Source organism: Lepisosteus platostomus, chromosome 11 (assembly GCF_059453375.1).
Source record: "Lepisosteus platostomus isolate fLepPlt1 chromosome 11, fLepPlt1.hap1, whole genome shotgun sequence".
NCBI lineage: Eukaryota > Metazoa > Chordata > Actinopteri > Semionotiformes > Lepisosteidae > Lepisosteus > Lepisosteus platostomus.
Window position 1 is genome coordinate 4753836 of NC_142621.1, and position 26558 is coordinate 4780393.

General features: G+C 44.9%; 3 protein-coding genes, 1 long non-coding RNA gene and 5 other non-coding genes across 10 annotated transcripts in view; 2 read left to right on the forward strand and 7 right to left on the reverse strand.

The window, feature by feature from the left end:
• LOC148651834 (uncharacterized) overlaps positions 1–6163 on the forward strand; it is an 8553-nt gene extending 2390 nt beyond the window's left edge. The window contains exon 2 of the mRNA XM_088598046.1: positions 3265–6163. Coding sequence (XP_088454172.1) covers positions 3265–4526 — 1262 coding nt within the window. The 3' untranslated portion in view covers positions 4527–6163. The remainder of the gene's footprint in view (positions 1–3264) is intronic.
• LOC148651835 (uncharacterized) lies at positions 3094–9310 on the reverse strand. Its single transcript, XR_015925178.1, has 3 exons — positions 9222–9310; positions 7208–7332; positions 3094–4018 (listed from the first exon to the last, which is right to left on the reverse strand). It is a non-coding gene; the product is annotated as an uncharacterized LOC148651835 (long non-coding RNA).
• best4 (bestrophin 4) lies at positions 9036–19765 on the forward strand. Of its 2 annotated transcripts, none has more exons than XM_088598045.1 (11): positions 9036–9295; positions 11757–12321; positions 12556–12751; positions 13315–13409; positions 14437–14670; positions 15472–15626; positions 16682–16759; positions 17381–17530; positions 17898–17978; positions 18326–18480; positions 19179–19765. In XM_088598045.1, the coding sequence occupies exons 3-11, from the start codon at positions 12600–12602 to the stop codon at positions 19525–19527; spliced, it is 1449 nt and encodes a 482-aa protein (XP_088454171.1). In that variant the 5' UTR covers positions 9036–9295; positions 11757–12321; positions 12556–12599; the 3' UTR covers positions 19528–19765. The 2 variants fall into 2 exon arrangements, with proteins under 2 accessions (XP_088454171.1, XP_088454170.1); XM_088598044.1 differs by having other exon boundaries at positions 11757–12215.
• Positions 19766–20668: 903 nt separating this feature from the next.
• On the reverse strand, positions 20669–20802 carry LOC148651837 (small nucleolar RNA SNORA35). The gene has a single exon (XR_015925510.1). It is a non-coding gene; the product is annotated as a small nucleolar RNA SNORA35 (small nucleolar RNA).
• Positions 20803–20946: 144 nt separating this feature from the next.
• LOC148651838 (small ribosomal subunit protein eS8) lies at positions 20947–25451 on the reverse strand. Its single transcript, XM_088598047.1, has 6 exons — positions 25397–25451; positions 23957–24063; positions 23194–23293; positions 22718–22893; positions 21513–21642; positions 20947–21104 (listed from the first exon to the last, which is right to left on the reverse strand). Exons 1-6 carry the CDS (start codon positions 25398–25400, stop codon positions 20995–20997), a joined length of 627 nt encoding a protein of 208 aa, XP_088454173.1. The 5' UTR covers positions 25401–25451; the 3' UTR covers positions 20947–20994.
• LOC148651839 (small nucleolar RNA SNORD38) lies at positions 22049–22116 on the reverse strand. The gene has a single exon (XR_015925503.1). It is a non-coding gene; the product is annotated as a small nucleolar RNA SNORD38 (small nucleolar RNA).
• On the reverse strand, positions 23008–23076 carry LOC148651840 (small nucleolar RNA SNORD38). The gene has a single exon (XR_015925504.1). It is a non-coding gene; the product is annotated as a small nucleolar RNA SNORD38 (small nucleolar RNA).
• LOC148651841 (small nucleolar RNA SNORD46) lies at positions 23774–23881 on the reverse strand. The gene has a single exon (XR_015925505.1). It is a non-coding gene; the product is annotated as a small nucleolar RNA SNORD46 (small nucleolar RNA).
• LOC148651842 (small nucleolar RNA SNORD55/SNORD39) lies at positions 24147–24220 on the reverse strand. Its single transcript, XR_015925502.1, has one exon. It is a non-coding gene; the product is annotated as a small nucleolar RNA SNORD55/SNORD39 (small nucleolar RNA).
• Positions 25452–26558: the final 1107 nt, after the last annotated feature.

The following is a 26558-nucleotide window of genomic DNA, read 5'->3' on the forward strand; positions in this document are numbered from 1 at the left end:
ATTGGTACGTGCAGGTCTCCTGAGTGCATGGCATTTGTCCTCTTGGCAATGATAGCTTAGAACTACAATTTTTTTGTCGCTGCTCATATTTAGCTTAAATGTAGTCTACGTGCTGAATGATCTTCAGGATCTAGTCAGGCTTGCAGGCATGGGACAGCTGGCTGCCTTCTTGAATAGCAGGTGGTGCTTTACAAGGTGGCTCAGTGAGCCTGCCTCAGGAGGCCCTGCACCCTGGATCCGTGCAGCATGAAAAAGCAAAGTCTTTGGCTGGATCAAGTCCTGTGGACTGCTGCTACTGCCACAGTGGCACACAGCTGCAGACTGTGCTTAGTGCTTCTTCGAGGAGACAAAAAAGAAATGCAAATCCAATATTGATCACTGCGTCATGACTGCATATCAGTAAATACAGTAGAACAAAACTGAACTCCTGTTGTACAGCATTCGTATTCATTCTGCGTTGGATCAATGGGCTTGATGTGAATGGCTAATGGCAAGGACTGTATCAAGAAAATAAGTTCTGCTCCTTCTGCATGATATTGATCATGCTGTTTCTAATTCTATGTCAATAAAAAGTGAGTTTGGAGAGACAGGGAACATGTTAAAAGAATGCCTTTTAGTGATGGTATGCCCTTTCAGTGACCCTAGAGTGTGGGGTAAGAGCCAGTTCAGTTTACACTGTAAAGTCCACTGGAAACAGTTCATATATAAAGTTGTGTCCCTTTTTAGGGACAAAGATTTTTAAGTTTGACTTAAAATGTGCATCTGATTCCGGTATGTGATCCTTTGCAACATGCATTTGCTCTGAAGCAATAACGTCAAGGAGTTTGCTGTTCATCAGGGTTGTTTTATTCCCACAGTGTTTCCATTCTGGGGCATCCATGCCCTTTAAGTCCTGCTTAGAGGACAGGAATAATCAGCCAAGTTTATCTGGAGTCCCAGGAGACCAAACCCCATTTTTTTTTTGGTTCATAGTGACAAGTGAAAATCCTCCTACTTTACCGCTGTGCCAAGTCTGCTTTTAAAGTTGCTGCATAGCCACAGACAAAACAAGAAGACCGCAATTAGAAAATCTGTGCAGTGTACACAGCTTCTGACCAATGCATAAAAATCTGCTGATTTTTTTGGGGGCAAAGTTGTACTGGTCAACCTTGTCTGTCTCAAACTGATTGCCACCATCACTTATTCCAGGTTAAATATTAATTTTTTACAGAAAGGCGTTCGTCTTTTTTCTAAGGGAGTGCCTTGAACATTCCTCTCTCACAGTGTGACGGGTGCCGAACAGTTGATGGGTGTAGTTGTAGTGAAGCTGGAAATGTAGTGAGCTGGAAAACAAGTAGATGTAAAGGTGAGAATCATGATGGTTGTGCATGACCATGATCATGGGTAAGAATGGAGATGCCACTTGTCTTGGCTCTGCAAGAAAAGCCCTTTTTTTAACTAGAAAACTAGGAACTAGAAAATGCTCTGTACAATGATCCTGCAAGGCATAGAATTGAACCAAAAGAGTATGTTATAGCATCTATCAGGAATTAGCTGTTAGGACCCCTTGGATTAAGGACTAAATTAAATGTTACAGGCATAAGGATCTGCTGTTCTTCTGGATTGTTCCTAAGTCCTTCATCGTGCTTGATCAGCTTGGTCTTTGCTGACTTAAAAAAAGCACCGTGGTTCTTTGTGCTAAGCCACTTTTGACCAATGCATACTTCACTCTCTATCTATAACTATGATGCTCTTTCTGGCTTTCTGTAAAAAGTTTTATTTCCCCGTTGTCAGAACGCAACAGATCTTGAACCGCCCCCCCCCCCCCAGAACGCGCTGAAAGTTTGCCGTGTGTTGAAATGCAGGCTTGCCTTTGCTGGCTGTAAATGTTACCATCTCTCTGAGCCTCCTCCAGCCCGCTGGAACTGGCCTTCTCTCAGGCAGGATCTGGGGTTATTGTTCTTTCCCAGGGTAGGGTTTCCTCTGAGCTGCAGGGTCTGTGACAGCGAGGCTGAGTCAGTGCCGGCTGGGGACGCAGACTCCCAACTGCACCAGTTTCTATGCCAACCCTTTGGCAGGTCATTAGAGCTTGGAAACCTGCTCTCGGTTGCTAAGGCCAACGGATGTTTATGCCGGCTCCAGAACTGGTAATTGCCAAGGTGCACTTGCGCAGCCCAGATTTTGGAAAGCAGGACAACTTGGAGGGCAAAAAAAAAAAAGGACGGGAATGAGATTTTATCCGCAGATTCGCAGGAATTTACTTTCCACGGGTTTTGAAAGGGATTTGTCTCCAAATTCCATCTAAACAAGTGGTGGTCAGATCTTTCCTCACCTGTCTTGTGCATTTCAAGTGATTCATTTTTAAAGCCCCAGATTTCATTTTTCGTAAATGGAGGCCTTCCCATTTGCTCAATTAACAATTCCCGGTAGCAACAGAAGTTCTGCAAAACGCAGAGAAATACAGCGTTGATTCTGCGTCGCACAAAATTGTTATTTAAATAAGATTAAAATAGCCCTCTCTGTCTTTGATGTGCTCTTTTATAAAAGCAGTTGCAACACAATTTGTTATGGTAATTACTGGTAATCTGTATTTGTAGAAGGTTTTCCACTTTATCCAATACAGTTGGAGTACAGCACCCTGCTGGGTGACACTCTGTACCACCTGTCACATCACGCACCACACCAGATGGAGATGTCAGAAAATGCTTCAGTCGTTAAGTTAAGTTGTACACATCCAGAATGTAGCCAGCATACCTGAATCAACAGCCCTACACTTACAAACCGTGCTATGGAATAATTCCTGACCAAGCAGTGAGGAACTGAATTTAATCTCTTATTTTTCTTGGCTCATATAAACTCTCAAGACATAGTAGCCCACCCAGATTGCGCACTGCAGAGTTGACTACACTACGCTGTGAAAGATTCAAACAGGCCAGATCCTGTACCGTACGATTTGAATATTCCCTTGACTGTTAACCAGGGAAACGCTAACAAAACATGAGATCCAAAAACTGACCTTCCTGTGGGAAGGTCAACTATTGTATTTCAATTAATAATTTTGTGGTGCTAGGCCTGATATAAATCATGTAAAGATAAATAATTTACACAGGGCTAGCTGAAGCACTTGGGGAGTATTTTATTATTCTTGTAGTGCGAGATGTTTTGCGGGGTTGCTTTTCTTTGCCTGCAGAAACGCTGATTTTCAGCGAACCCGTGCCGAGCTGAGACGCATCTATAAAAAGCATGGATCCTTTTGTTAAGCGTATCTCTTCTGCCTCCTCTCAGGTGATTGCTGGGGGACGGCCGTGCTCTGGGGATTCCTGGTGCTGTGGGTTGCGCCTGTGGTGGAGGGAGAGGAGGCCTGCGAGTGTCCCAAAGCAACCATTTTGCAGACGTTTCCCAGCGCCGTGTCCTCTGGGGCCTGCTGCTTGAATTACTCCGGCTCTTCCTTTGGCAGCGTCAAGTGGAGCCTCTTCTCTCAGCTGCAGGCCCTTAAGATACTGGATCTTTCCAGCTGCAACATCACAGAGATCCGGGACGTGGCCGCTTCCGATGGCCTCCTCCTTCGAGAGCTGTTCCTGAACCACAACAGGATAACTCTGCTGCCCGAGCGCTTCCTGGCCAACGCCAGCAACCTCAGGGCCGTCCACCTGGAGGACAACAGGCTGGACAGGCTGCCGGATCACTTTCTGCAGGCCTCCGATGACTTGGAGGAGCTGTATCTTGACTTCATTCGGCCATCGGCTCTCGCCCTTGGGCTCCTGAAGCCAAGCCTGCAGAAGCTGGAGCTCGGCAACAATTCCCTGGACTGCTCATGCGCCCTGATAGAGACGTTGCAGGGATACAGTAAGCCACAGGGGGTTAATGTCACTGATTGGAGCCGGGTGTTGGAAAATCTGACCTGCGCCTCTCCTGAGAACTTAAATGGCAAAAGGGTGTGGATGGTCCACAGTACAGAGGTGTGCAGGTCTCACCGGCTGACGGCCCTCTTTGTTCTCCTTCCCCTGGCTTTAGTCTTGGTCCTTTTGTTTTGCTGGTGCTGTGGGAGGAAGAGGAAGAGGAAAGAGGGCACCTTTAAACCAGCCAAGCACGCCAACCACCTGAGCACAGTGGACCGGAACGGGTCGGACTGGATGCTGGATCGGTACCATCACTACAAGCCCTGCGAGGTGGCGCTGCCCAGCGAAGGGGAGAAGAACGTCCTCCTAAAAAACCAGCTGATGCTCAGGCCTTCCACCGCCTTACTTGGCAGCAGCCGGGACCTCTACGAGGAAGTGGAAATCAGACTGGGCTCGGTGGACTCTTTGGTCCCGCCCATCTCTGACATCACCAACATGGCCTCCAGCATGGACTCTCAGGAGATCAGGCAGCCTCTGGAGGACGGCAAGCCGGACGTGGAAACTGTGAGTGTTTCTGAGGTGCTGAAGGACTCTGCTGACCGGGAGAAGCTGTACCTCACCCAGTCTACCGAATACTACAACCTGGTACCAGGCATTGACCTTGAGGACTCAGATCATGGAGAGTATGAAAATGTAGACCTCTCGTGAAATTAATTTTGAACGGTTTAAGCAAGCCCTCCCTTCTTACTGTGCACCGGTTGTGCACGATGATCATGCACAGTTTTGAGTCAGATCCGTAGGACTTCACACCTTTGTGAGCACCGTAAAGGAGGAATGTAGCATTGAAAGACAGGTATCTGTATAAATTCTGAATGCAGGGACAGATGTGATGTTTTTTGTCCATTGCAGTGGTATTCCTTATTAACGTAAGGAAATGTTTTTGATATATGAGGACTTTGGAAGTGCAACCCTAAAAAAAAAAGACTGAAATATTCATTATTAAACAGACTAAAATGATATGGTTGAAATGGCTGTGGTTCTAGCCTTCACCTGCGCTGTGCACTTTCTTAAGCATATGTTTCCACAGCCCAGCTTTGCTGTGGTTGAATTCAATACAGGAGTTCAAACACTGGGTTTCTTTTCTAAATATGTGCAGTTGGGACCATTGTCCTGAGAAATGACGGGTGATGGGCAAACTGCTCTAGTGATTTTTTTTTGCCCTGAGGAGATAGTGAAGGTGTTGGGTGTTGTTCCTGTCCAGTTTGCTTAGTGTACCGTACTGCTCCTTAGAGTGAGGTATGCATGTATGACCTTCTCACACAGGTCAGTCTTATAGTAGCATACCATCGCACTGACAGTGCCTTAAAGCAGTCCACTGGAAAGAAATCCAAATGTTGTGTTTTTTTTCTGCTTTTTGATAACGTTATAGGAGGCACATTGGGTGACTATGATATCGGAGCCTCCTTGAGAGAACTTCTTGCTTAGGCATGTTTAAATGGTCTGCTGACTATCTCAGAGAGAAATTCCTAGTCTTTATAAGAACAGCATCACACACACACACACACACACACACCACCTCAGTTGTGAAAGGTTACTATTTGCTAATGAAATTTTTTTCGACCTAGATCAGATCAGCTCTGGGAGAGGTGGGGGGAAGTGGAAAAAGCTGATCAAGATAAGCAGCAGGGCAGTGAAGAGCAGATAGGATCAAGGGACTTGCTAATACATGCTCACAAGCAGCTAGCAAACAGAAACTTCCCACAAGAGCTGCTAAATAAAGCATACACTCATACCTTGCATCTGTCTATATATGTTTTAAAAAGTCTAGATTCCACCCCACAGAAAACAATTCAGGTCTGATCAGAGTTTTCTTGACTTTTAGACAATCGAAATGGCCACAAGTAACAGCGAGGTCTGCTACATAAAGTATCTCAGTCTCGAGAGGGGGTGGGGGACTTCCTGGAATTTAAGAATAAGTTGCATTGTGTTTTTTAAAAGAACTTGTGCCCATTTTAGATCTCAAGAACTCTGTTTAACTTTTATAAGTAGCACAGACCTTTACAGTTGTATACAGATACTGTAAAAAATCTGTTAAAAGCAAAATGTTTTAAGCAGGACAAACCACTCCACTTAGCGATGCACTGAAGCACAGTAGAAAACAAATACTGCAAGGCACTGATTGTACATCATCATTTGGTCCTAGACTTGCAAGGCACCAGCATTTTTTTCGAGATAAAGAATTAATTTTATATGTCTAATTTCTTTTAAGAAATGTTTGTTTATATTTATGCTATATTTCAGTTTAAAAAAAGACATGAAAAACAAAATAAATATTTTCACTAAAATAGCTGTGTGAGCTTTATTCCCAAGACAAGTGCTGACCTAACAAACTGTCTGTTAATGAAGGAAATGGAGGTCATTAAGTCTGATGTTTACTCAGAATTGTTTTTCAGAGACTTTTGCAGGGTAGGAATCAAGCTGTCTGTCTCGGGTACACTGGATACAGCCTTACAAATGAGAGGCCATTCTGTCCAAATTACTATTTTTTCTTTTTCAGTAACCAGTTGACCCAATCATTTTCTCATTGTGTTTGGTGAAAGAAATAACGATCATCTTCAAGAACTCGCCTGGGCAGCTTGTTCACTACTCCCACAATCCTTTGTGTAAGGACCTGCCCCCTGTTCCAAAGTTACTAGCAGGAAGCCAAACATGGCGGCCGGAACTAAATTTAATACTGGCGCAACATACTTAAAAAAAACTAAAACAATGCTTTTTATTTAACTCCCTGCACCATCTTGATGAGAACAACAAGCGTCTACATAAAAATACACATTCCTAAGCTCTGTGTGTGTATATCTATACCAGCCTTATATATAATATATTTAACATTATTAACCCTTTACAATTTCTTGCATTAGGAATTATCTTTTCGCATACCCCAGCTTGCTCTCCATGAGACACACAGACAGGGAGAGAAGCTTGGGGTCAGAGCACAGGGTCTGCCATTGTATAGCACCCCTGGAGCAGTTGGGGTGAAGGGCCTTGCTCAGGAGCCCAACGGAGTAGGATTCTTCCGCCGGCTGCGGGATTTGAACCGGCAACCTTCCAGTCACAGGCACAGATCTGCCCCTATATATGGTGTTTGTTAATAATTCCTAATGGATTACATAGCACATAGCTCAATGTTAAACTGAATCTTGTCTCTACTTCTGTCTTTGACCATTTCAGATGTGTCACCTTGTCAGGGCTATTGATGATTCTGAGACGCACTCATGAGTCATGACTGCTCTGAAGATAAGTGGTTTAGTCTTGTAGGCAGGTACTATAACATACAGCACAGTATGAACACAGCATTGGCAGGAAAAAAGAGCTGAGAAACCTGCAAATACCTGCAGGTTTGTCCACAGGGATTCCTTCCTCAGGAAGTGTGCATGGAAAAGATCCAGAAGTCAAGAGGTCCAGTGGCCTCAGCACCGATGTCCAACCAGAGCCGTTTCTGGGCTTTCTCTTCTACCTACAATAAATAAGGTCATTATAGCGTAAGAGAACTGAATAATCATGAATAAACATGGTCACTGGAAATTAGTTGGAAACCAGTGAGCAGGAGGCTCTATTTTACACAGAGGGTTGTGGGGGTCTGGAATAATTGCTGGACCTGATATATTGGCTTTTTTTTTCAATAAACAGTTGCATAAGATCCTTAGAGCAATTAGCTGCTTGTAACCAAAATGGGCTGGACAGTTCAAATGCCCACCTCTTGTCTGCAGATCTCCTTTCACGTTTAGGTGTATAAACTTCATTTTACAACATCAGGTGAACAAGACCTCCAACATGAGATACTGCTTGTCAATCAGAAACCAACTACAGGGAGTGTAAAAAAACGTTTTAAAGCCAAAATGTCATACATGCTTCAGATGCAAGTGATAACTAAGCCAGACAATGAATATATGACCTTATAGAGTTATATATTTTTTATATATTACTTACAAGTTGACTGTGGTGTTTGATGTACTCTGGTGTTCACTACTTAATCGCCTTTATACCAATGAATAAATATCAACCCCCTCATGCAATTTTGTAGTTTTACCAAACGATATTTGATGTTTGCTAGTTTAAAATATTATTTTGGGAGCTCCTCCAATATACTTGGTGCTCTCCTTTAGATGTAGACAAAGTATGTTTTAGTTTCAACTGAACAGCAGAGCGTTGCTAGTGATAAATGAGGTTTCAGAATATATTATGATCAAAAACTGTGCACGTTATGCTTGCTGTAGACAGTTAAAAACGAATACAACTGTAATACTATGACGCTGGAAATAGACTTTTAAGCACGACTGGAACACAAGCACCTAGCATAATCATAATGGGCCCCATCGTGCTAAAGACGTTAATATTCATTATATCATTTTAGTGTCAGAGAAATACAGTACACTTACATTTCTTCCTGGCAAAAATCACTATGCATATTCCCCCCCTTGCCAGATTTAACAGCATGGGCACCTGATGCTTTATTTGAAGTAACTATCTGCACCGGGACGCTGTTAGCTACAGCTGTTAGAGACACACAAAGGCTGGAGGTCCGTCGTGCACAGCACCTTTCAGGACGTCTGAATGACCTCCTCGTCTGTGACCTTTCCAATGCTACTGTGGAAACCCGGTTCACAAGCCTGCCGTTGCTGCAGAAATCCCCATGAAAACCCACCATTGTTCCCCCTGTAATCGCGATACCACCGGAGCCCCTCCGCCCCGGATCTGCAGCAGGCAGATGCCGCCTCTCTGAGGCACCTCTGTCCTCTCATAATGGGGTTCTCTCACAGCAGACCGGCACCTTTCACTCCGGAGACGAAATCTTGGCAACCGAGGAAGGTAACCGAAGGGACAATGTTAAGGTAAACGAACACCCTTCGGTTAACGTTGCTCAACAGATTTCGAACACATTTCTCCGAGGTGAAAGTACATTAAGTTCACCCAAATTAAAATGAAAAAGGTGATGCATCTACTGTATAGAAATGCACGCTCCTACGTCCCTTTTGTGAGGAAGACAAACATGCACAGCCTGACTTCAAAGGGTTCATTGACTCCAGTTACACAGTTATACTTCAGGCAAGCAGGAAAAGTAGCATTCCTGTTGCTCAGACTATTTAATAATCAAAATTCCTTACACTTTTCTAGACACTTCACTGAATTAGCTTCACGTTTAACGAGGAGCCCATTTACCTGCAGGTTTTATATTGGTTTCTTTTAAAAGATTTATAAAGAAAACAAGTTTGAATATGGTGCATTGTTTGCTTCCAAAATGTACTGTTTGCTATTCAGTTATTTAATGTGATTTTTAGACATGAACGTCGATAAACACCGTTTCCATATTTGAAGCACAAAAGGAAATTTAGCCTGAATACCCACGTGTTAAAGGAACGGAAATTGGCCGTGAGCTCTGCTTCCTGTAACACCTCCCGTGATGTTTTCACATGCAGTAGGTAAGAGGCTGGGGGCTTTATAAACTCTGGAGACACCTGCTGGTTCTATCACAAATTACACTATTAGTGTTTAAAGGAAGTTTGATCTTAGCGGGAGATTTCGCGTTGTTATCTACAGTAGCAGCTCTGGGGCCTGGTTTTAATTCCAGACCTGGGATGCTATCTGCATAGAGTTTGTATGTTTTTCCCATGTTTGGGTGTGTTTTTTTCCCATTGTTTCGGATTTCCTTACCAACATACTGTCAGGTTAATTAACTTCTGGGGAAAAAACGGCCCTGGTATTAGTGTGTGTCAGTCATTGTGTGTGTGTGCCCAGACTGGAGTCCCATCCAAGATTAGAAAATGGATAGATGGACCTTCTAAGCCACCGTCTCTTGTACTGGGCTGGAGGGCAGGTGCATCTATGTTTTCAGCCCAGCTGGTCACTTAACGACCGATACCAGCTCAGTAGTGTTAAAGCCCAGCATGCATTTCATTTGAACATAACTGGCAATGTTACAAAACCTATTCTCACTGTCACCCCTAACTGCAAACTGTCAAAACTGAAAGTTAATACCAGGAAATTGGCGGTAGTTCTTCATTCCATACTGTAGCTGATAAAAGGGTTTGCAGTTTTTTTAACACTGCTGAGATACGGGTTTCCTGGCTAAAAAGGCAAATGAGGAAAGATAAAATTTGGACTTAAGTTAAATTTGGCGCAATTAAACTTTACGAAGGGCAAAAATGTTTTTGTGCTGAAACAATAAACAAAAAGTAGTTTTCGGAAGGAGTTCAATTTCTGTAAACCTTAGTGCAGAGAAAAATGAGGAAAGAGTTCTGACTAGCTGCTTGTGTCTGTTTTATGTCAGAACCGCGTTCTGAAATTCTCTCTCACAGTGGAGACTACTCTTCATTTTCTCTTTGAGGGAAGGTCAGTTTTATAGCGAGCAATAAAATGCATTATTCCAGAGTGACAGATTTACATATTTGCACACACAATTGTACTTCCCCATCTTAAAAATAACTGCAGCTAGCACTATCTTAGTGTTTGCCATCGATTTTTAGGTGTGATGTTAAAAATGTATTTAAATTCCACGACTGATACAATTCTAACTAAGCACTCTGTGTCTCCATCACAAACTTCTCCCTGTCTTACTTTTTAAAACTTTTTGACAATCTCAGGAGGTCTGCTATAGTGCATTTCAGCCGTTATTTAGGATAAAACACAACAATAGAATACAATTAAAAATCTTCTCAGGATATTTCAATTGCACAGATAAATCATTTCAATTTTGTTCATCAGTCATCAATCAGCAGTTGCAGAAGAGGATAATATTTGGAAAGGCAGTTGCACAAAATACAGTCTTTTAACTTTCTAAGTTAAATATATTTTTAAGATATGGCCAGAAAATCATACCTAAGTATAGATATTAAATATTTTTTTTTCTTATTACAAAAACTAAAACAAATAGATTATTGACATCCACCATGTAAAACCAATTTGTATTCACTGAACTCCAGGATGGCCTTTCCCCTATAAACCACACAAGCCAGTGAACTCCTGGCTTGGCTTGTTACACACAGTGAATCTCGACTGTATCTCACATTGTGAAGCGCAATGATTTATGCACTTGATAAGAACGATGTTACTGTATCACAGCAATAGTAAATCACAGTGTAGTGGAAAGAAACTAAAGTAACTCGGTGCCTGGTGAGAAAGCTGTTAAAAAGTGGTGTAAATTAAGCAATAAATTAAAATTCAAATAGCTTTATTGGCATGACCAGTGGATTTCACTGTTCCTCAGGCTGGGAAAGGCAAAGTACTTGGCTAAAAGCTCAGTTGAGTATTGGACGCAACATTATTACTTTCATAATAATTTTATGGCCCTTTTGCTGTTTTTGTTTATTTATTTTTTTATTTTGTCTTAGAAATGTTGTGATACCACGTTTTTTTTTACCAGTTTTGTTCAGAATGTGTTGTAATGTTGAGCCACTCACTACTGTTGAAGTTGTCCCCCTTGGGGGTGAATACAGTATTCTGAACCTCCTCTGGTTACTGGAGGCGCAGACTAGCTCAGCTGGGCTGGAGCCTGACCTGCTTCCATCTCTTATCTTGCTTTTCGATGCTGTCAGCCCAGGTCGGGATTTGCAAACAGGGGTTCGAGCTGAAATTTCTCAAATACAGTCATCCCAGCTGGCAGTGATGAGCTAAAACGCATCAAAACAGAACTAAGGTTTTCAAATGTGGATTTTAACAGTTAAAAAAAGCTGCACAGATTATAGAACAATACTGTATAAGCATGGCAACTGGTCCCACACAAGTGTGCTTTTGACATTTCTTACTACATTAGCCTGGCTCAAGATAAGGACAAATCCCTCTGGTCAGTGCCTGCATTTTATCCTGGACTGCAACAATGTCTTCCCTGCTCTGTCCAAAGTGGCATTTGAGTCCACACTCACGTCTAGCTGTTTGTGTCTCCAGGTCTCTGTAGTGTTGAGCACATGACTTTACCCTGAATGACACACGAACGGCACACGTCTCATCTCCAGCGCTAGGTGAGTTTGAGCATGAAGCAAGGAGCAAGCTGAGTTAAACTGGATGGAAGTGGTCGCAGATCGAACCCCAAGACAAGGAGCCGTGCTGTCAAAGATGTGGAGCTGTGGTGTCAAAGAGCTCAGGGGGGCTGCAGAGATGAGACGAGCCCTTGGAAGTAGCCCCCGAGGGCCAGGGTAACACTGTGATTTCCTACCTCGCTCAGATAAGCCACTCCCCGTGTGTGTTTGTGAAAGAGAAATCACAGTAGCACCAGTTCCCAGTCATGCGGCCCATAAATCAAGCTGATGGGTGGCCAGGAGCCCCAGTGGGAGCTGGAAAAGGAGACGTGGGGACAGGGCTTGTCCTCTCAGAGCTGAGTGCCAGCACGCAGCAGGAGTTCCTGAGGTAACCTTTCTAATCACATCACTTCTGCACAGTTTCCATGAAATGGGCTGAAAACTCACCATTTTTGCATAGAGTAGAGCAGGAATGTTTCTGTGTGGCGATGCAGGTGAGTTTTAAAAGCTCTTCCGAAGTGTTTCACGGACTACCGGGGTTCTTTGATAAATGGTGTCCTTTTGAGAGGGGTTAGTCTGAAAGTCTGAGGCATCAAAACCCCAATTCACTTTGACATATCAATAGATACAGTATATGCATTGAATAGGAAAGTGTGGAAAGGTCCGTTTTAGAATTGTTGCAAAGCGATTGCTCTTAATGTCCAACTAAAGGTTCTTCTGTTTAACAGCCTTGTTTCACTGCCTTATCTGGATCACAAGTCACGTCTGAGCCATGACAGTCTCTTACACTCTCGAAGTAGCAAATGCCCGGTTTGCAGGCTTCTCCAAGCTGCTGTTCAGATGGAAAGGTAGTATCTACAAACTGCTTTACAAGGAGTTCATCGCGTTTAGTGTGCTGTATGCCACTCTGAGCCTCACATACAGGTAGGACTGCTGTTAAATCCCTCCTCATCTCATGTTTGAACGAGAAAGTCCAGAAATGACAATATTCTGTTTTAAACACTTTATACTTAAAAACAAAAAACTGTATCTGAAAGATTAGGAAGTAAACTAGTTAAACTGGTCAGTGCTGGTCAACATTTGTCTTTAAAATAATGGTAAAAAATGTTTTTTAAAGGTCTCCTGAGGTTCTAACATGAGTATGCAGTAGGTTTTTACATCTTTAAGAGGTGCAAGAATGAACAGTATTCCACTCAGAGAGAAGACCGCACATGTTGCTGACTTGCGATTCAAAACTTCAGGTGATCTGGAGAAATTGTACTCACATGTGCTTATGAAGGCTTATGCCTGAAAGACTTTCGTTTTTTTTATTGCAGGTTTGAGTTTTGTTTTACTGAAACATGGTGAAAAGGACAGATCAAAATAAAGGCATAATGCTATTTTTTGTGGTTTGCAGACGTTTTCCAGCTAAACTCTGTGTTTTAGTAAGCAGGAAGCATTTGGCATTTGGCAGATGACCGGGCTTCTTCTGTGATTTACCCATACAGGCGCTTGCTGAACAGCGATCAGAGGAAGATGTTTGAAAAAGTAGCCAAGTACTGCAACCAACAATCCAATCTCATCCCCATGTCCTTTGTGCTCGGTAATGATCTCCACGCTTAACTGATATGTTTCCACCAGCTCTGCTGGGCATTATGAGGAAATCACACTCCATTATTATTTTCTGTATGATTAGTTGATGTGGCAGAAATCTCTTTCCATGGTGCCTTATTACAATGACAGGATTACTAAAACAACGGAGGATAATAGGATACAAGTGGCCAATTTATTTGATGTTACTGTCGTTACAGATCTGACTTATTGCTGGTTCCAGGTGTGTTCGGTTTTCTCCAAAAGATCCTTTATCTTATCCAGGGTGTCAGTTTAAAACACCATGGCTGGGTAGCTTGTTCCACCCTCCCACAAGCCTTTGTGTAAAGAAGTGCCTCCTGTTTTCTGTTTTAAATGCACTCCCAGTTTCCGTACAGGATTTGTTTAAAATTTCTTCACGGTGGGGAAAAGGGCACATGCGGTGTAAACCCGCTTTTTTCATTTAATCTTTCTCTAAGATAACAAACTAAAGGGTCTAAAACGCGTTTGAGGCTAAAGTTATCTGTACTCGCTTTTATAAAAGTACATCTATGTTATTTGTGAAAATATTCCAACTGCCTCTTATCTTCAAAGTTCACCTCAGCGAAAACATTTTTTTTTCAGCAAAAATCTTCAGATTAGAATGACAAATTGAAAAAAAAAAGTATATTTTTATTCTCTGACTTTTTTTTAAGGCGCAAAGTGAGTGCGCATCATCTCTACGTTCTACCTAAATTCAATCTGTTTTGGGGGGCCGCTGGCGCAAAATTCCTGAATAATTTCAGTTACAGAGTAACCGAGCTCTGCCGCGCCTATTCCTAGGTGTTCAACACTTCGAAATCCTCTGGGCTGAAAGGCTCTATATAATCGCAAGGAAGCAGTATTATTCATGTTGTTATTAAAATAAAATAGATGCGTACGCTTTTAGTTTGTAGAGAACACTTTATAAGACTAAATATTGCCCACCCAAAAGGATTATTCCGGTGAAGAGGAATCGTAATGTGATTGATCGAGTCCCAGCCTTGTTCGTCTTTGCGTAGGGTTCTACGTCAGTCTGGTGGTGAACCGCTGGTGGAGTCAGTACACCAGCATCCCGCTGCCGGACCAGCTCATGATGGTCGTGTCCGCCAACGTTCACGGCTCGGACGAGAAGGGGCGCATCTTGCGGCGGACGCTGATGCGGTACGCCAACCTGTCCTCGGTGCTCATCCTCCGCTCCGTCAGCACGCGTGTCCGCAAGCGATTCCCCACCATGGACCACGTCGTGGAAGCCGGTAGGGCGCAGTGCTACACCGCTGGAGCTGGGGCGCAGTGTCCAGGCGTTCAAACGCGAAACCCTGTTACCCTGCGAACAGTTAGCTAAGCTCTTTTGGGCGATGATCAAGCCATTCCAATAAAAGTACGGGGGGGGAGGATATTTTAAAAATTAACAGCAGATCCATTTATTTTATTCATTCTTTTGGCACTTGAGGAAACTGAAATACGTTAGAACCACCTAATGTAGAGCTATATCACCCTGCGGCTCACCACTGGCAGCCCAGTGAAGCCCAGCAGGTGTGAGCCTGGTCAGTACCTGGATGGGAGACCTCCTGGGAAAAACTAAGGTTGCTGCTGGAAGAGGTGTTAGTGGGACCAGAAGGGGGCGCTCACCCTGCGGTCTGTGTGGGTCCTAATGCCCCAGTATAGTGACGGGGACACTATACTGTAAAATAGGCGACATCTTGCCAAATTTCCCATTGGCCCTTACCAATCATGGCCTCCTAATAATCCCCATCTATGAATTGGCTTCATCACTCTGCTCTCCTCCCCACTGAGAGCTGGTGTGTGGGGAGCAGACTGGTGCATCATCCAGGTGGGGCTGCACACTGGTGGTGGTGGAGGGGAGTCCCCTTTACCTGTAAAGCTCTTTGAGTGGAGAGTCCAGAAAAGCGCTATATAAGCGTACGGAATTAATATTTGTATTCGTTTTCTAATAGAAGTTTTGTTTTGCGATTCTAGGGAGAGCTAGATGACTGTGTCCCGTTCTTCCTTAGAACGACGATTACAAAGAGTCTCTTACCTCAACTGATCCCCAGGCTTCATGACGAGAGACGAGCAGAAGAAGCTGGAGAGCCTGTATTCGGACTTCAACAAGTACTGGATGCCCATGGTGTGGTTCACGAACCTGGCTGCCCAGGCCCGCAGAGAGGGACGCGTCCGGGACGATGTGGCCCTCAGGCTGCTCATGGATGTAAGTCTCCCCAGTTACAGGCTCTACAGGAATTATCTGCAAGTAATTGAGTGCGGATTTATGAACATAAGAAGACAAGGTGCCGATTCTCCCACGTGAGAATCCAGCTGGGTTTTTTTTGCTAGTATCTCACTGATACGAGGACCTCACCCACCAAAAAGAAGCACGATAAGAAACCATCTGCCCCACTAAACTTCCATAATATCCATGACGTCTGTATATAGAGGTCAGAACGCATAGAAAACACATCGTATCCACAGCAGGAAACCTGAGGTCAAGCGTAAGCTTCAACAACATGACTGGGTAGCTTGTTCCATACTCCCACAACCCTTTGTGTAAAGTGTTGCCAGTTGGTCTGGGTATTAAACTAATTTTCCAATCCTGCTTCAGATTGATGTTTCATTGTTGATTCTGAAGAAGCCCATTGGATTTGTAAGCACATAAGTTGCAAACAGCTCCAGAATTGGCCTGTTCTGTTATTTACTCTTTACTCCAGGGGGGCACAACTCCAATCTTGGGGGGCCTTTGGGGTTTTTTTTCCACCCAAGCCTTAATTACCTAATTGAAGTAATTAATTGTTAATTAGAAACCCGAAGCCTTTCTTAGTTCTTAAACCACAGGAGATTTAAAGAGACCTATTAAAACTGGACAGCACCCTTAGGGACCAGGGTTAGGCATCCCTGCTTCACACTAACACAGTACAGTAACTTCGCAAGTATCAATCCTGAAAAGAATCACTTAACCAAGCCAATCAAGGAAGAATACAAACAGACTCATCCAGGGGCAAGAATCCAGCTAGCCAGAGCGATACATATTAAAAATATGAACTTACAAATGCAACTATGTTGAATCCAGCATCGGTGCAGAAAATCACCTTGTATATTTGCGTAACGTACAGGACAAATACTGTTCGGTCATTATCTGGCGAACCCCTCTGTGTAGGAAGTCCATTATGTGACATTTTGAGGTCACGAATGCAGCAGGGCACAAGCACACTCATACATTCAACATGTGGCGCATTAATTCTCCAAAACCACTGTCCTTTCTTTTAATAGGAGCTGAATAAATACAGAGCTAAGTGCAGCATGCTGTTTCACTATGACTGGATCAGTATTCCACTTGTCTACACGCAGGTAATGAGTTGAATACTCTTTCTTTTCTCCTTCGGGGTAAGAGGAATTAGCGCTAGACTCTGGATGGCCATACAGCACATGATCCAGGGGAGATAATATCACACTATTAACATGTAAACACAGAGAAAAAAACGCCAAGGTGCAGACTGGAGCTTCAGGTGGTTCTAGTACATTCAGAAATCTCTGTTTCCAAATCAGTTTCTCAGTTTACAAGCAGAGCAGGACACTGAAAAAGAGAATGGTCATCATCTGGAGGTCCACACTATTTAATCCCATATGATAATTGTTTTGTCAGGTTCTGGTTAGTCTACCCTCCTGGTTTTAGAAGGGCTACTGTGGATTCTCTTGCAACAACCCTGAACTTTACACTCAAGTTCAGTTTTTTAAAAAATGAAGAAAAAGGATCATGTAACTTGTATCTCAATTTCTAAATTACAATTTCAGTTCTGTTCTGTTAATGGGCTCTGTGCAGCATGAGGGGGATGTGAGCTCTTCTGGGAAACTATAGTAAATAAAAGCCTGACAGCAGTTCTGTGCAGAGCAGGCTGGGGTCTGTGTGACCTCAGGGTTACAGAAATCAGCGAAGGAGAAACCTGAGCCCCCCCGGCTTGTCTCCTCCAGGTGGTCACCATCGCTGTCTACTCCTTCTTCACCGTCACCCTGGTCGGTCGGCAGTTTCTGCATCCTTCTGAGGACAGTGAGGATGCTCTCGATCTGTATGTTCCTGTGTTCACCCTGCTGCAGTTCTTCTTCTATGCTGGATGGCTAAAGGTAGGGGTACTCAAGACGAGGCTTCGTCAGGACATCTCCTGGGCCACTGTGGGCTGTCCAGCAGATATTAATGCAGTCCGGCCCAGCCCAGCCATTTTCATCTTTAGGAGTTCTGAGCAGATAAGGTGCGTCAGTGTGTTGAGATTCAAAGCAAACAAATAAGGAGGAAGGAAAAAAACAACATGTCTGGGATGGAGGCCTTTTCAGGGGCCAAAAACGTTGATTTCTAATTTCAAAATGATGTAGCAAGACAAGGGGAATGATAGGTGGGAGCTCAGCCAGGAACGTTTTCTTTTCGAGTACGCACCGGTGGTGAGATTTTTTTCTCTCTCGTTGACAAACACAACTCTTTTTTTTAAAAAAACAGGTAGCCGAACAGATCATCAATCCGTTCGGAGAGGACGACGATGACTTTGAAACAAATAAACTGATTGATAGAAACATTCAGGTAAACACCTGCAACACCTCTGCTTTTTCCTCAGGCCACAAGTCTCCAGATCATAGTATGATCATACTGTATCCCAGAAGCTTTGATGTTTCATCACAAATGTTTATCCTAAGTTTCCATCTGTATCTCAGAACTATTTCAGAATTATCAGCAAATACTGATTTGTATTATGTCCCTATAATAAAGACACCAACATCTCCACAGTCCAGGGTATTATAGAACAAAATGTGTTTTTTTTTCTCTGAAGAAGATTTTCATCTGGAATCTGAACAGAAAGACGCTGAGCACACTCCAGTGAACACAAGGCAGCGTTTGCTTACCGACAGAGTGTGCTCGTGTGTCCCCAGGTGTCTCTGCTGGCTGTCGATGACATGTATCAGAACCTGCCCCCTGCGGAGAAGGACAAGTACTGGAACGAAGCCTCCACTGCCATCCCCTACACCCTGGCCACTGCCGCCGAGACCCTCAAACCTTCATTCCTGGGGTCCACCTTCGACATGAGGTAAGCAGCACACAAGACCAACTCAAAGCTTCCCTTTGGTACAGCTCACATCACCTGTCTTACGTATGAGCAAAGACTTCTAACAAAGCATGTAGTTACCTACCACAGACCCAATAAGGAATTGTATAATAATAATAATGTTTCTTTATTAGCCCTATACAATTTCTTGCATTAGGAATTCGTCTTTTCACATACCCCAGCTTTTTCTCCATGGAGACACAGACAGGGAGAGAAGCTTGGGGTCAGAGTGCAGGGTCTGCCATTGTACGGCGCCCCTGGAGCAGTTGGGGTTAAGGGCCTTGCTCAGGGGCCCAACGGAGTAGGATTCCCCTGCCGGCCGCGGGAACCGGCAACCTTCCAGTCACAGGCGCAGATCCTTAACCACAGAGCCACAGCTTGTGTACCCCAGTAAAGCATTCAGATTTCTTCTGAACGAACAGTGAAATATAAACTAAAAGAAAAGAAGCACGACCTTTCGGCTGTGGGGCCATCTTCGGGTGGGTTAGGGTCAGGGTTAACCAAACAACTCCTACTGGCACTTCTAAAAAAAAAAAAAAAAAGACAGTGCCATGTGGTTTGGAGAAAGTCACCTACGCTGCAGGTGCATCCCCGCATCACATCGTCTGTTTGTCGGAGTCCGTGTCCCGGCCCGCGCGAGTCTGGAGTCTCAGCGCGGCGGCGTTGTGCTCTGCCCGCAGGATGAGCGAGGACCCCGCGCAGCACCAGACCGTGGAGCCCAGCCCCCACACGCCGCGCACGCAGACGCCCATGCTGAGCCGCTTCCTGGCCGTCGCCTCCCCGGCCATCAGCCTCAAGAACTTCGGCCGTCGCGCCCTGCGTCTCCGCGGCGACAGCGTCAACTCCAACCCCTGGCAGGGGGAGGAGCGGGACTGCTCCGAGCGCATCAACGAGGAGGACAGCGAGGACGAGGGTGAGGGCAGCCAGAGGTCCACCGCCGGCCGCCGCCGCCGCCTGGAGGGCCCTACCGCCACACTGACCATCAGCGTCGAACCGCCGGCCAACGAGAGTGGGCAAACGGACGCCTGAGATAGGGCTGCTCCACGCCCTCCCTGTGTCGACTACTGCAGCACAGGCCCCACTCAGGAGGACAACCTTCCCCAATGCCCCCGACCCCCCAACGTCTCAGGTTAATTCCAGGCAGCGAGATCCTCCCGCAACAGAACCGAACAGCTCACAGACCACCCCCGAATTTACCGAAGGCTGATCGGTAATGTAAATGATGTCAATATGTGTAATACACGAATAAATGTTTATTCCAATCCCACCTTGTTGATCTTTGTCTCAAGCCTGGATGAGAAAAGGAGGGAACAAATTCTCATTCACTACAATGGCCTGCGGAGCAGCAGTTTACACAGAAAGCATCTTTACTGGACAAGTACTTTGCCCAAGGGCACAACAGCCTCATTCCACCTGTTCCTTATGTCTGCGGTCCCAACACCCACACACCCCTGCCTATGTTTCACCAATATTTCTGATGAGCTAAGCAATCCATCAAAACATGACAGAATGCATATTATACAATGTGAAATGTTTAATAAAAACAGCACATAATCCCTGCCTTTCATATTTAAAAGGGGATTCTTTGGCAAGAACTTGTTAGATGTCATTAGGTTAGCACAAGGACAAACTACGTTGTAAACTTAAACTTGAGAACATTTGGCCCAGCCAACTCCCAAGGCCTCACACCAGGGCCGGAGGAGCTGAAGCAGGGGGTTCAACTTCAAATCTAAAATCATTCGAAGCCAATATACATTCGCCTACACCCAGTCACTCAAGTTTTTCCACACTTCCAGAAGATATCGCATCCCTGTACATCTAACTTATAGCCACCTCAAAACTGCAGAGACAGTCAGAACAAGTACAACACAGGACAATTAGTTTCAGTAAAAATTTAATTGGTATTTCTTTATGCTTAAGCATCATCTGGTTTAACTTCAGTGCAATTACATGCTAAGAAACCAAATCTTCAACACGGCACTAGAACTTTACGCGACATCCGAGTTATTTTTTAAAAGCATCAAAGCAACTAAACAAATTCACAGAACTATCCAGATTATTTATAGGAAATCCGAGCAAATCGGTTTCCGAGACTTACCTTTTGCACATTCACAAGGCAATGAAAGATTCACGTACAACTCATTTCCTACGACATCCTAAAGAATCATTCAAGTGTACCCAGCCTTCGAAAGGGAGGAGCTACAGATCGCAAACTCATCCCTTCTGCAAGCTGTGAGGTTAGTGTGGCACTGATATGACACCAAAGAGCCAAGGTAAAGGCCAACAGGCTACTTAACAGTGCAAACCTAACCACTTATTATGCAGATTAATAAAATCTCTTCACCTCACAGAAAAGCTACACCAGTCCTTTAAAACTACAATTTCACAAATCAGTTTCACTACAGAAAAAGGCAACTTAGCCATAAAGCACCACAGAACACAATGAAGGACTTTTTTATTTTTTTTATTGAGGTGGTATCAAACAGCTCTGTACATTTATTTGCCTTTCTTGGCCTTGATCTTCCTCAGGTAGAACTCGAGTTCTTTGCCTTCCAGAACGTAGCCGTCGGCTCTGCCACACTGGCCTGGTCTTGAGGCGATGCAGGCTGGAAAAAAGGAGGAAGTACTGCATTAGCAAAGAGCGCTTCCGAAGATCTGATCAGCAGTCTGCGTTGAAAGGCAAACCTGAACACGGATATAGGCTGCAAAGCAGGAGACTTTTTCTGGAGGTTTAAAAAGCAGATTCTATCCTTTGGCAAAGCAGCTACCTTAATCTTACCAGAACATCCAGAAGTTAATCTACTACAGTATGCATCGATGTACTAGGCATTACGGACATTTTACAATGAAAAGGTCTTCCTCAGATCTATGGTTTCATCGCTTGTTTCAGGAGCAGAACTGGATAGATTTCATCATGAGAAGACGGGGGAGAGAAATTCAGGTATATAGACTCCACCCCAGGAGACCCTAAGCCACCTCTCCACTTCGCTTCGAGTTGCAGGCCCACTACTCACCCAGCAGCTTGCCCTGCTGGAACTGCTCCTCCAGGAGAGAGCTGATCTTGCAGTTCTTCTTGCGTTCGTCATATTTCTTCTGGATTTTCTTCGACCTCTTCTTGTTAAGGATCTCCTCCTCCTCAGGGGTCTAAAAGAAAAAACTACAGCGCATCAGGAGCCTGGAGATTCAAGATCGAAAATAGAGGAAATATAGTCTCCTTCATTAATGCTTTAATATATTAAGAACAAATAGAAAATTACCAAATCTGTGCAAAGCAGCTTGGGATAGTGTCACAAAGGAAGATGAACAAACTGCTTGGTGACCATTTTAGGAATACAATATCCACAGTTAAAACCCAAAGCAGGAACCTCTATCAATTTAGATGTTAAAAAAAGAATTTACATTAAAGCCTTTAAGGGTCTCGTGGCACAACCAACCAGATTTGTATTTCCAAAAGCTGACAAATGAAAAATCTTACTGGTTTTGCTGCGACTCACTTGTGAATGGCTGAAGCTTAACAAGAAGGTGGTCAATACCTAGAGCAACCTGAAGTCTTCCTCAGAGTCTTTAATGTCATCGCTTAAATTCAGTAGCAGAACTGGACAGTTATCATCACTGAAAGACTCAAGTTCTGTATCAACCACATTACAGATTTCCCTTTTCTTACTCAGGAAAAGGGAGAGCCTGACGGTACAAAACAATTGTTGTACTTCAGACAACTGACTACTCAGATATAACCCATCAATCTGGAGGCAACCTCCACCACAATGTAATATGATAGCTTTTTACTATTAGCTTTTATCCTGCATTATCTTGCCCCTTTACTCCTATTGCAATGACAACATGTGTCTTGTATTCTCTTTGACTCCCTCTTACATCTATGAAAGATTAAAACAAATGTAGGAGTACATTAATTAAAACCTACACACATTTACACAGTAAAAAGAAAAACCACAAAGTGCTCATGTTTTTGGGACGACTATATTCTCATATTTCAAGGCCATTTAAAAAAGGTCAGCTGTATAGCAAAACGCAAAGTTTCAGTGGGTTACCGTCAGCCTGCAGTTTCAGGAGGCTGACGGCGATCTGGAAGTCGATTTGCTTCATTTCTAAAGACGAGAATATTATTAGATTAGACTCGTCCCAAACAGCTGAGCACTTTGGTTTCGTCAGCAGGGAAACGGCTCCAAAGACTCCACAATTCTGCCAGCCGCAAACGTACCAGCTTGGCACCCTTCTTCCTGCCCAGGGGAGTTGCGTAGTGAGCTTCATACCACTGCCTGAAGGGGGTGCTGTCGATCAGGACGATGCAGTTCTTCACCAACGTCTTGGTTCTCACCAGCTCGTTGTTGGAGGCATTGTACACCACGTCGATGATCCTGGTCTTGCGTGTGCAACCTGTAAGGGGGAGGGGGGTGAGAAGAATTCATTTTCTTCACATTCAGACAAAGAGCAAAGCAAGTTGGAAACTTATGCCTGGCAAGGACAGTACAGAATTTGATAACGAAAGGTCTTCTTCAGATCTACGGTTTCATCGCTTCTCTTTCAGTAGCAGAACTGGATAGATTTCATCATAAGAAGACTGGAGAAAACAGGGAACAGTTTTAGGGCGAAGACTGCCCTTTGCCTGGCAAGCAGGAAAAACAGGGATCGGGAGCTCATTAAAAGGGGGGCAACTAATGCAAAGCTTGAACTCACACTCTGAGCCCCAGGAGTAGTTTCCCACATCCAGACGCAGAGCGCGGTACTTCTTGTTGCCGCCACGCACCCTCACGGTGTGGATACGGCGGGGGCCGATCTTGGGAAGAACACAAAAACACACCATGTGCATCTTAGCAAAAGATGACCCGCCCGACAGAAACGCTTCTGCGAAGACCGAGACCAAGGAGTGGTGGAACTGCCCCACGAAATTCCGGCAGCGCGAACTGCATGTTTATGCAGCATCTGCAGGAATGCGTAAATGTCAGCATGGACCCAATTCCAAAACTAAGCAATGGCAAATGTTAAGGCAGGTGCTAACAGACGAGGACACTTGATGTGCCACGACAGCCCTCTTCGGCACACTTAAGAGAGCAAAGATGACCCCATTCGCTCCTAATGGAAAGGAGGCAACACTGTGGACAAGAGGAGTCGGGTCTTCAAAACCGGGAACAAAAGGTCACTTTCGACAAAGGGCCACTCTTTCGTTCCACCCCCCACCCTCCCAACTCGAGCAGCGTCGCTTTTCAGTCCACATTTATGCGGCTCCCCACCCACCAGCTCCCGCCACGGCGAAGGCAATGTGATCAGTGTAACTATGACAAGTCCCAACATTGGCAGGTCGAGGCATTGATCAAAACGATCAAAAACGAAACCCGCCTAAGGTCACGTTTTCATCACGCACATCGCTCGCCGTCCCCCCAGAAACAACACACGGACGTTCATTAGCAGCAGCAGCCCGGCCACGGTTCGCTCTCCTCACCTTGGTGTTGGCAGGGGGCCGGCCCAGCTCATACTTCCTCTTCTTGTGGTAGGGCTTCCTTTTCCCCCCGGTCTTGCGGCGTTTGTGCCAGTTATCCCTTGAGATACCTGGGGAGGCAGAGGGAACCAAGACAGGGGATCAGAGCATCGCCGGAAGAAAGCCAACGAACCCGGCGCCGGCCCGTGAGACTCGAGTGTTCAGCTCTCCAAGGTTGTTATCCGCAGTTTAAATCGGATTCCGCATAAAAAAATGTCATCATACACACTCGGTTTACGTCCCCGGTTCTGCATCCCGATTCCCAGCGCCAAAGCGCCCAACACGAGGGCTTAAAGCCGCGAACAGCCAAACACAAAACGTGGCTTTCCAGCTATCCTTTCCTTTCATTTGCAACACGAAAGAGCAGCGCTTAGTGAAAGGCGCCCAAGTGAATAATCTAACCCCACTCCCACATGGATCTAACTCCACCGGGAAACGGGAAGGCCAGCCTGCAGTCAAGGCCGCGCTTTACCATGGTAGATGGGTTTTTTTTTTTTGTGGTCAGCAACGACTTACATTCGCACCCGGTTTACGAGTCGAGGAAGACGGTACTGCAACCCCGATTTGAACCCGGAGCCAAACACGTGTCCAGAGCGCCGCTCCACATTGGAAATAAAGACGATCGTCTTCACGACGGCCTGCTGTGCACGGCTCCTCACAACGTGTTTCTCGCACCCAGCCCTCCGGCGTCCAACGAACCGTCCCCCCTCCCCCCAAGTAACCACTCTGAAGACTAGCCCGTGTCCGTACCTGGCGTTACGATACACGGCTGAAGCTGCACACAGTTTCAAAGCCCCAACAGGCGGTCCAGCTTCGCAGAACCGATACCGGCATCGCTCACCTGCGACAGTACGGCAGCAGCGCCACCGAACCCCGGGACCTCCGCCAAATCCACTTTAAAAGGGGTACGGCGCACGCTTTACAAACAGAGGTCCGTCATCAAAAAACAACACCACCACCGAACGCTTCTTACAAACCTGCCGGAGCAAGAAGTCAAAGCACCACTTCTGCGTGTCCTTTACAAGTTGCAGTTGACGAAACCATAAAAATCTCGGTTTCACACACTTCCGTCCGCCTCACTACATTAAAAGCAGAAGCGACCGTTTCTGAACGTCTAATTACTGTTAATTCTTTTTACTTATTTTACAAAATAAAATTTGAAACGTCTCTCGGTTTAAGAACCCCCATGCGGGCAGCCATCTTGAGACACTTCCCAGTCTTCACCCCTTTTCTTAATCAAACCTCTATTATTGACAATTTAACCGTGTATTCTCTCCAATATCACTCTTACTTTGAACCCTAATACTTTCACCGTGTCGGTGCCCAGTTTATCGGGCCAAGTTACCATCTTAAGATGCAGATGGAAGCCGATTCCCATCCCGACCCCTTCACATAAACACGTACCCATTCTCAGGCGCTGGCTAGAAAGAGGAAACGCAAAGACTCACGGTCAGGTTTGATAGCGGCCCTGTATCGCGAGAAAACGCGAGAGGTGACGTCATTGAGTGGCAAGCGTTACCTTCAGGAGGGTGAACCATGTCAATGAGGGGCATGACATTTCTTCGTTGATATAGGAGTTTTACAGGATCCTTTTAAAGTCTCCCACCCCATTACACTCCCAACATGCGTTTTGAAATGAATTAGTCAAAACAGACCCAGATCATGTCCTTATTTTCCATCAGTATGCTCACAATGTCCAGTATTACACACCTAATAGTGAACATATGTGGCCATGCTTATGTTATACAACAAGAACAATTGATTACGCTGTGCATGTTGTAAATTGTTTCCTGGTTTTTAGGACATTAAAAACCACACACAACAGATGAAAAGACAAGACCAAAAATGTAACTACGGAGTCTAAATTTCTAAAACCTAGCATAGAATTCAAGTGCAGTATTCAGTGATACAAGAACGTGTCTGGAATGTATGTACTGTATGGTGAAAGAAATGTTAGATTTGAACTGGGACACCTGCCATACACATTTCATGCATTATGTTAATATATATATGTTAATAATTAATAATAATAATAATAATAATAATTGCTTACACTTATATAGCGCTTTTCTGGACACTCCACTCAAAGCTCTTTACAGGTAATGGGGACTCCCCTCCACCACCACCAATGTGCAGCCCCACCTGGATGATGCGACGGCAGCCATAGTGCGCCAGAACGCTCACCACACATCAGCTCTCAGTGGGGAGGAGAGCAGAGTGATGAAGCCAGTTCATAGAGGGGGGTTATTAGGAGGCCATGATGGGTAAGGGCCGATGGGAAATTTGGCCAGGACGCCGGGGTTACACCCCTACTCTTTTCGAGAAACACCCTGGGATTTTAATGACCACAAAGAGTCAGGACCTTGGTTTTCCGTCTCATCCGAAGGACGGCGCCTGTTTACAGTATAGTGTCCCTGTCACTACACTGGGGCTTTAGGACCCACATGAGCCGCAGGGTGAGCGCCCCCTGCTGGCCCCACTAACACCTCTTCCAGCAGCAACCTTAGTTTTTCCCAGGAGGTCTCCCATCCAGCTACTGACCAGGCTCACACCTGCTGAGCTTCAG

Bases quoted from the DNA above. Each gene is read 5' to 3' on its own strand.
- best4 (XM_088598045.1), top strand. From the start codon at position 12,600: ATGACAGTCTCTTACACTCTCGAAGTAGCAAATGCCCGGTTTGCAGGC. The intron at 13,410-14,436 runs GTAATGATCTCC...GTCTTTGCGTAG, and splicing joins CCCCATGTCCTTTGTGCTCG to GGTTCTACGTCAGTCTGGTG. The intron at 16,760-17,380 runs GTAATGAGTTGA...TGTCTCCTCCAG, and splicing joins TTCCACTTGTCTACACGCAG to GTGGTCACCATCGCTGTCTA.
- LOC148651838 (XM_088598047.1), bottom strand. The intron at 23,294-23,956 runs GTGAGGAGAGCG...GTTCTTCCCAAG, and splicing joins GGCCCCCTGCCAACACCAAG to ATCGGCCCCCGCCGTATCCA. The intron at 21,643-22,717 runs GTACGTTTGCGG...TTTTTCTTTTAG, and splicing joins GGAAGAAGGGTGCCAAGCTG to ACCCCTGAGGAGGAGGAGAT.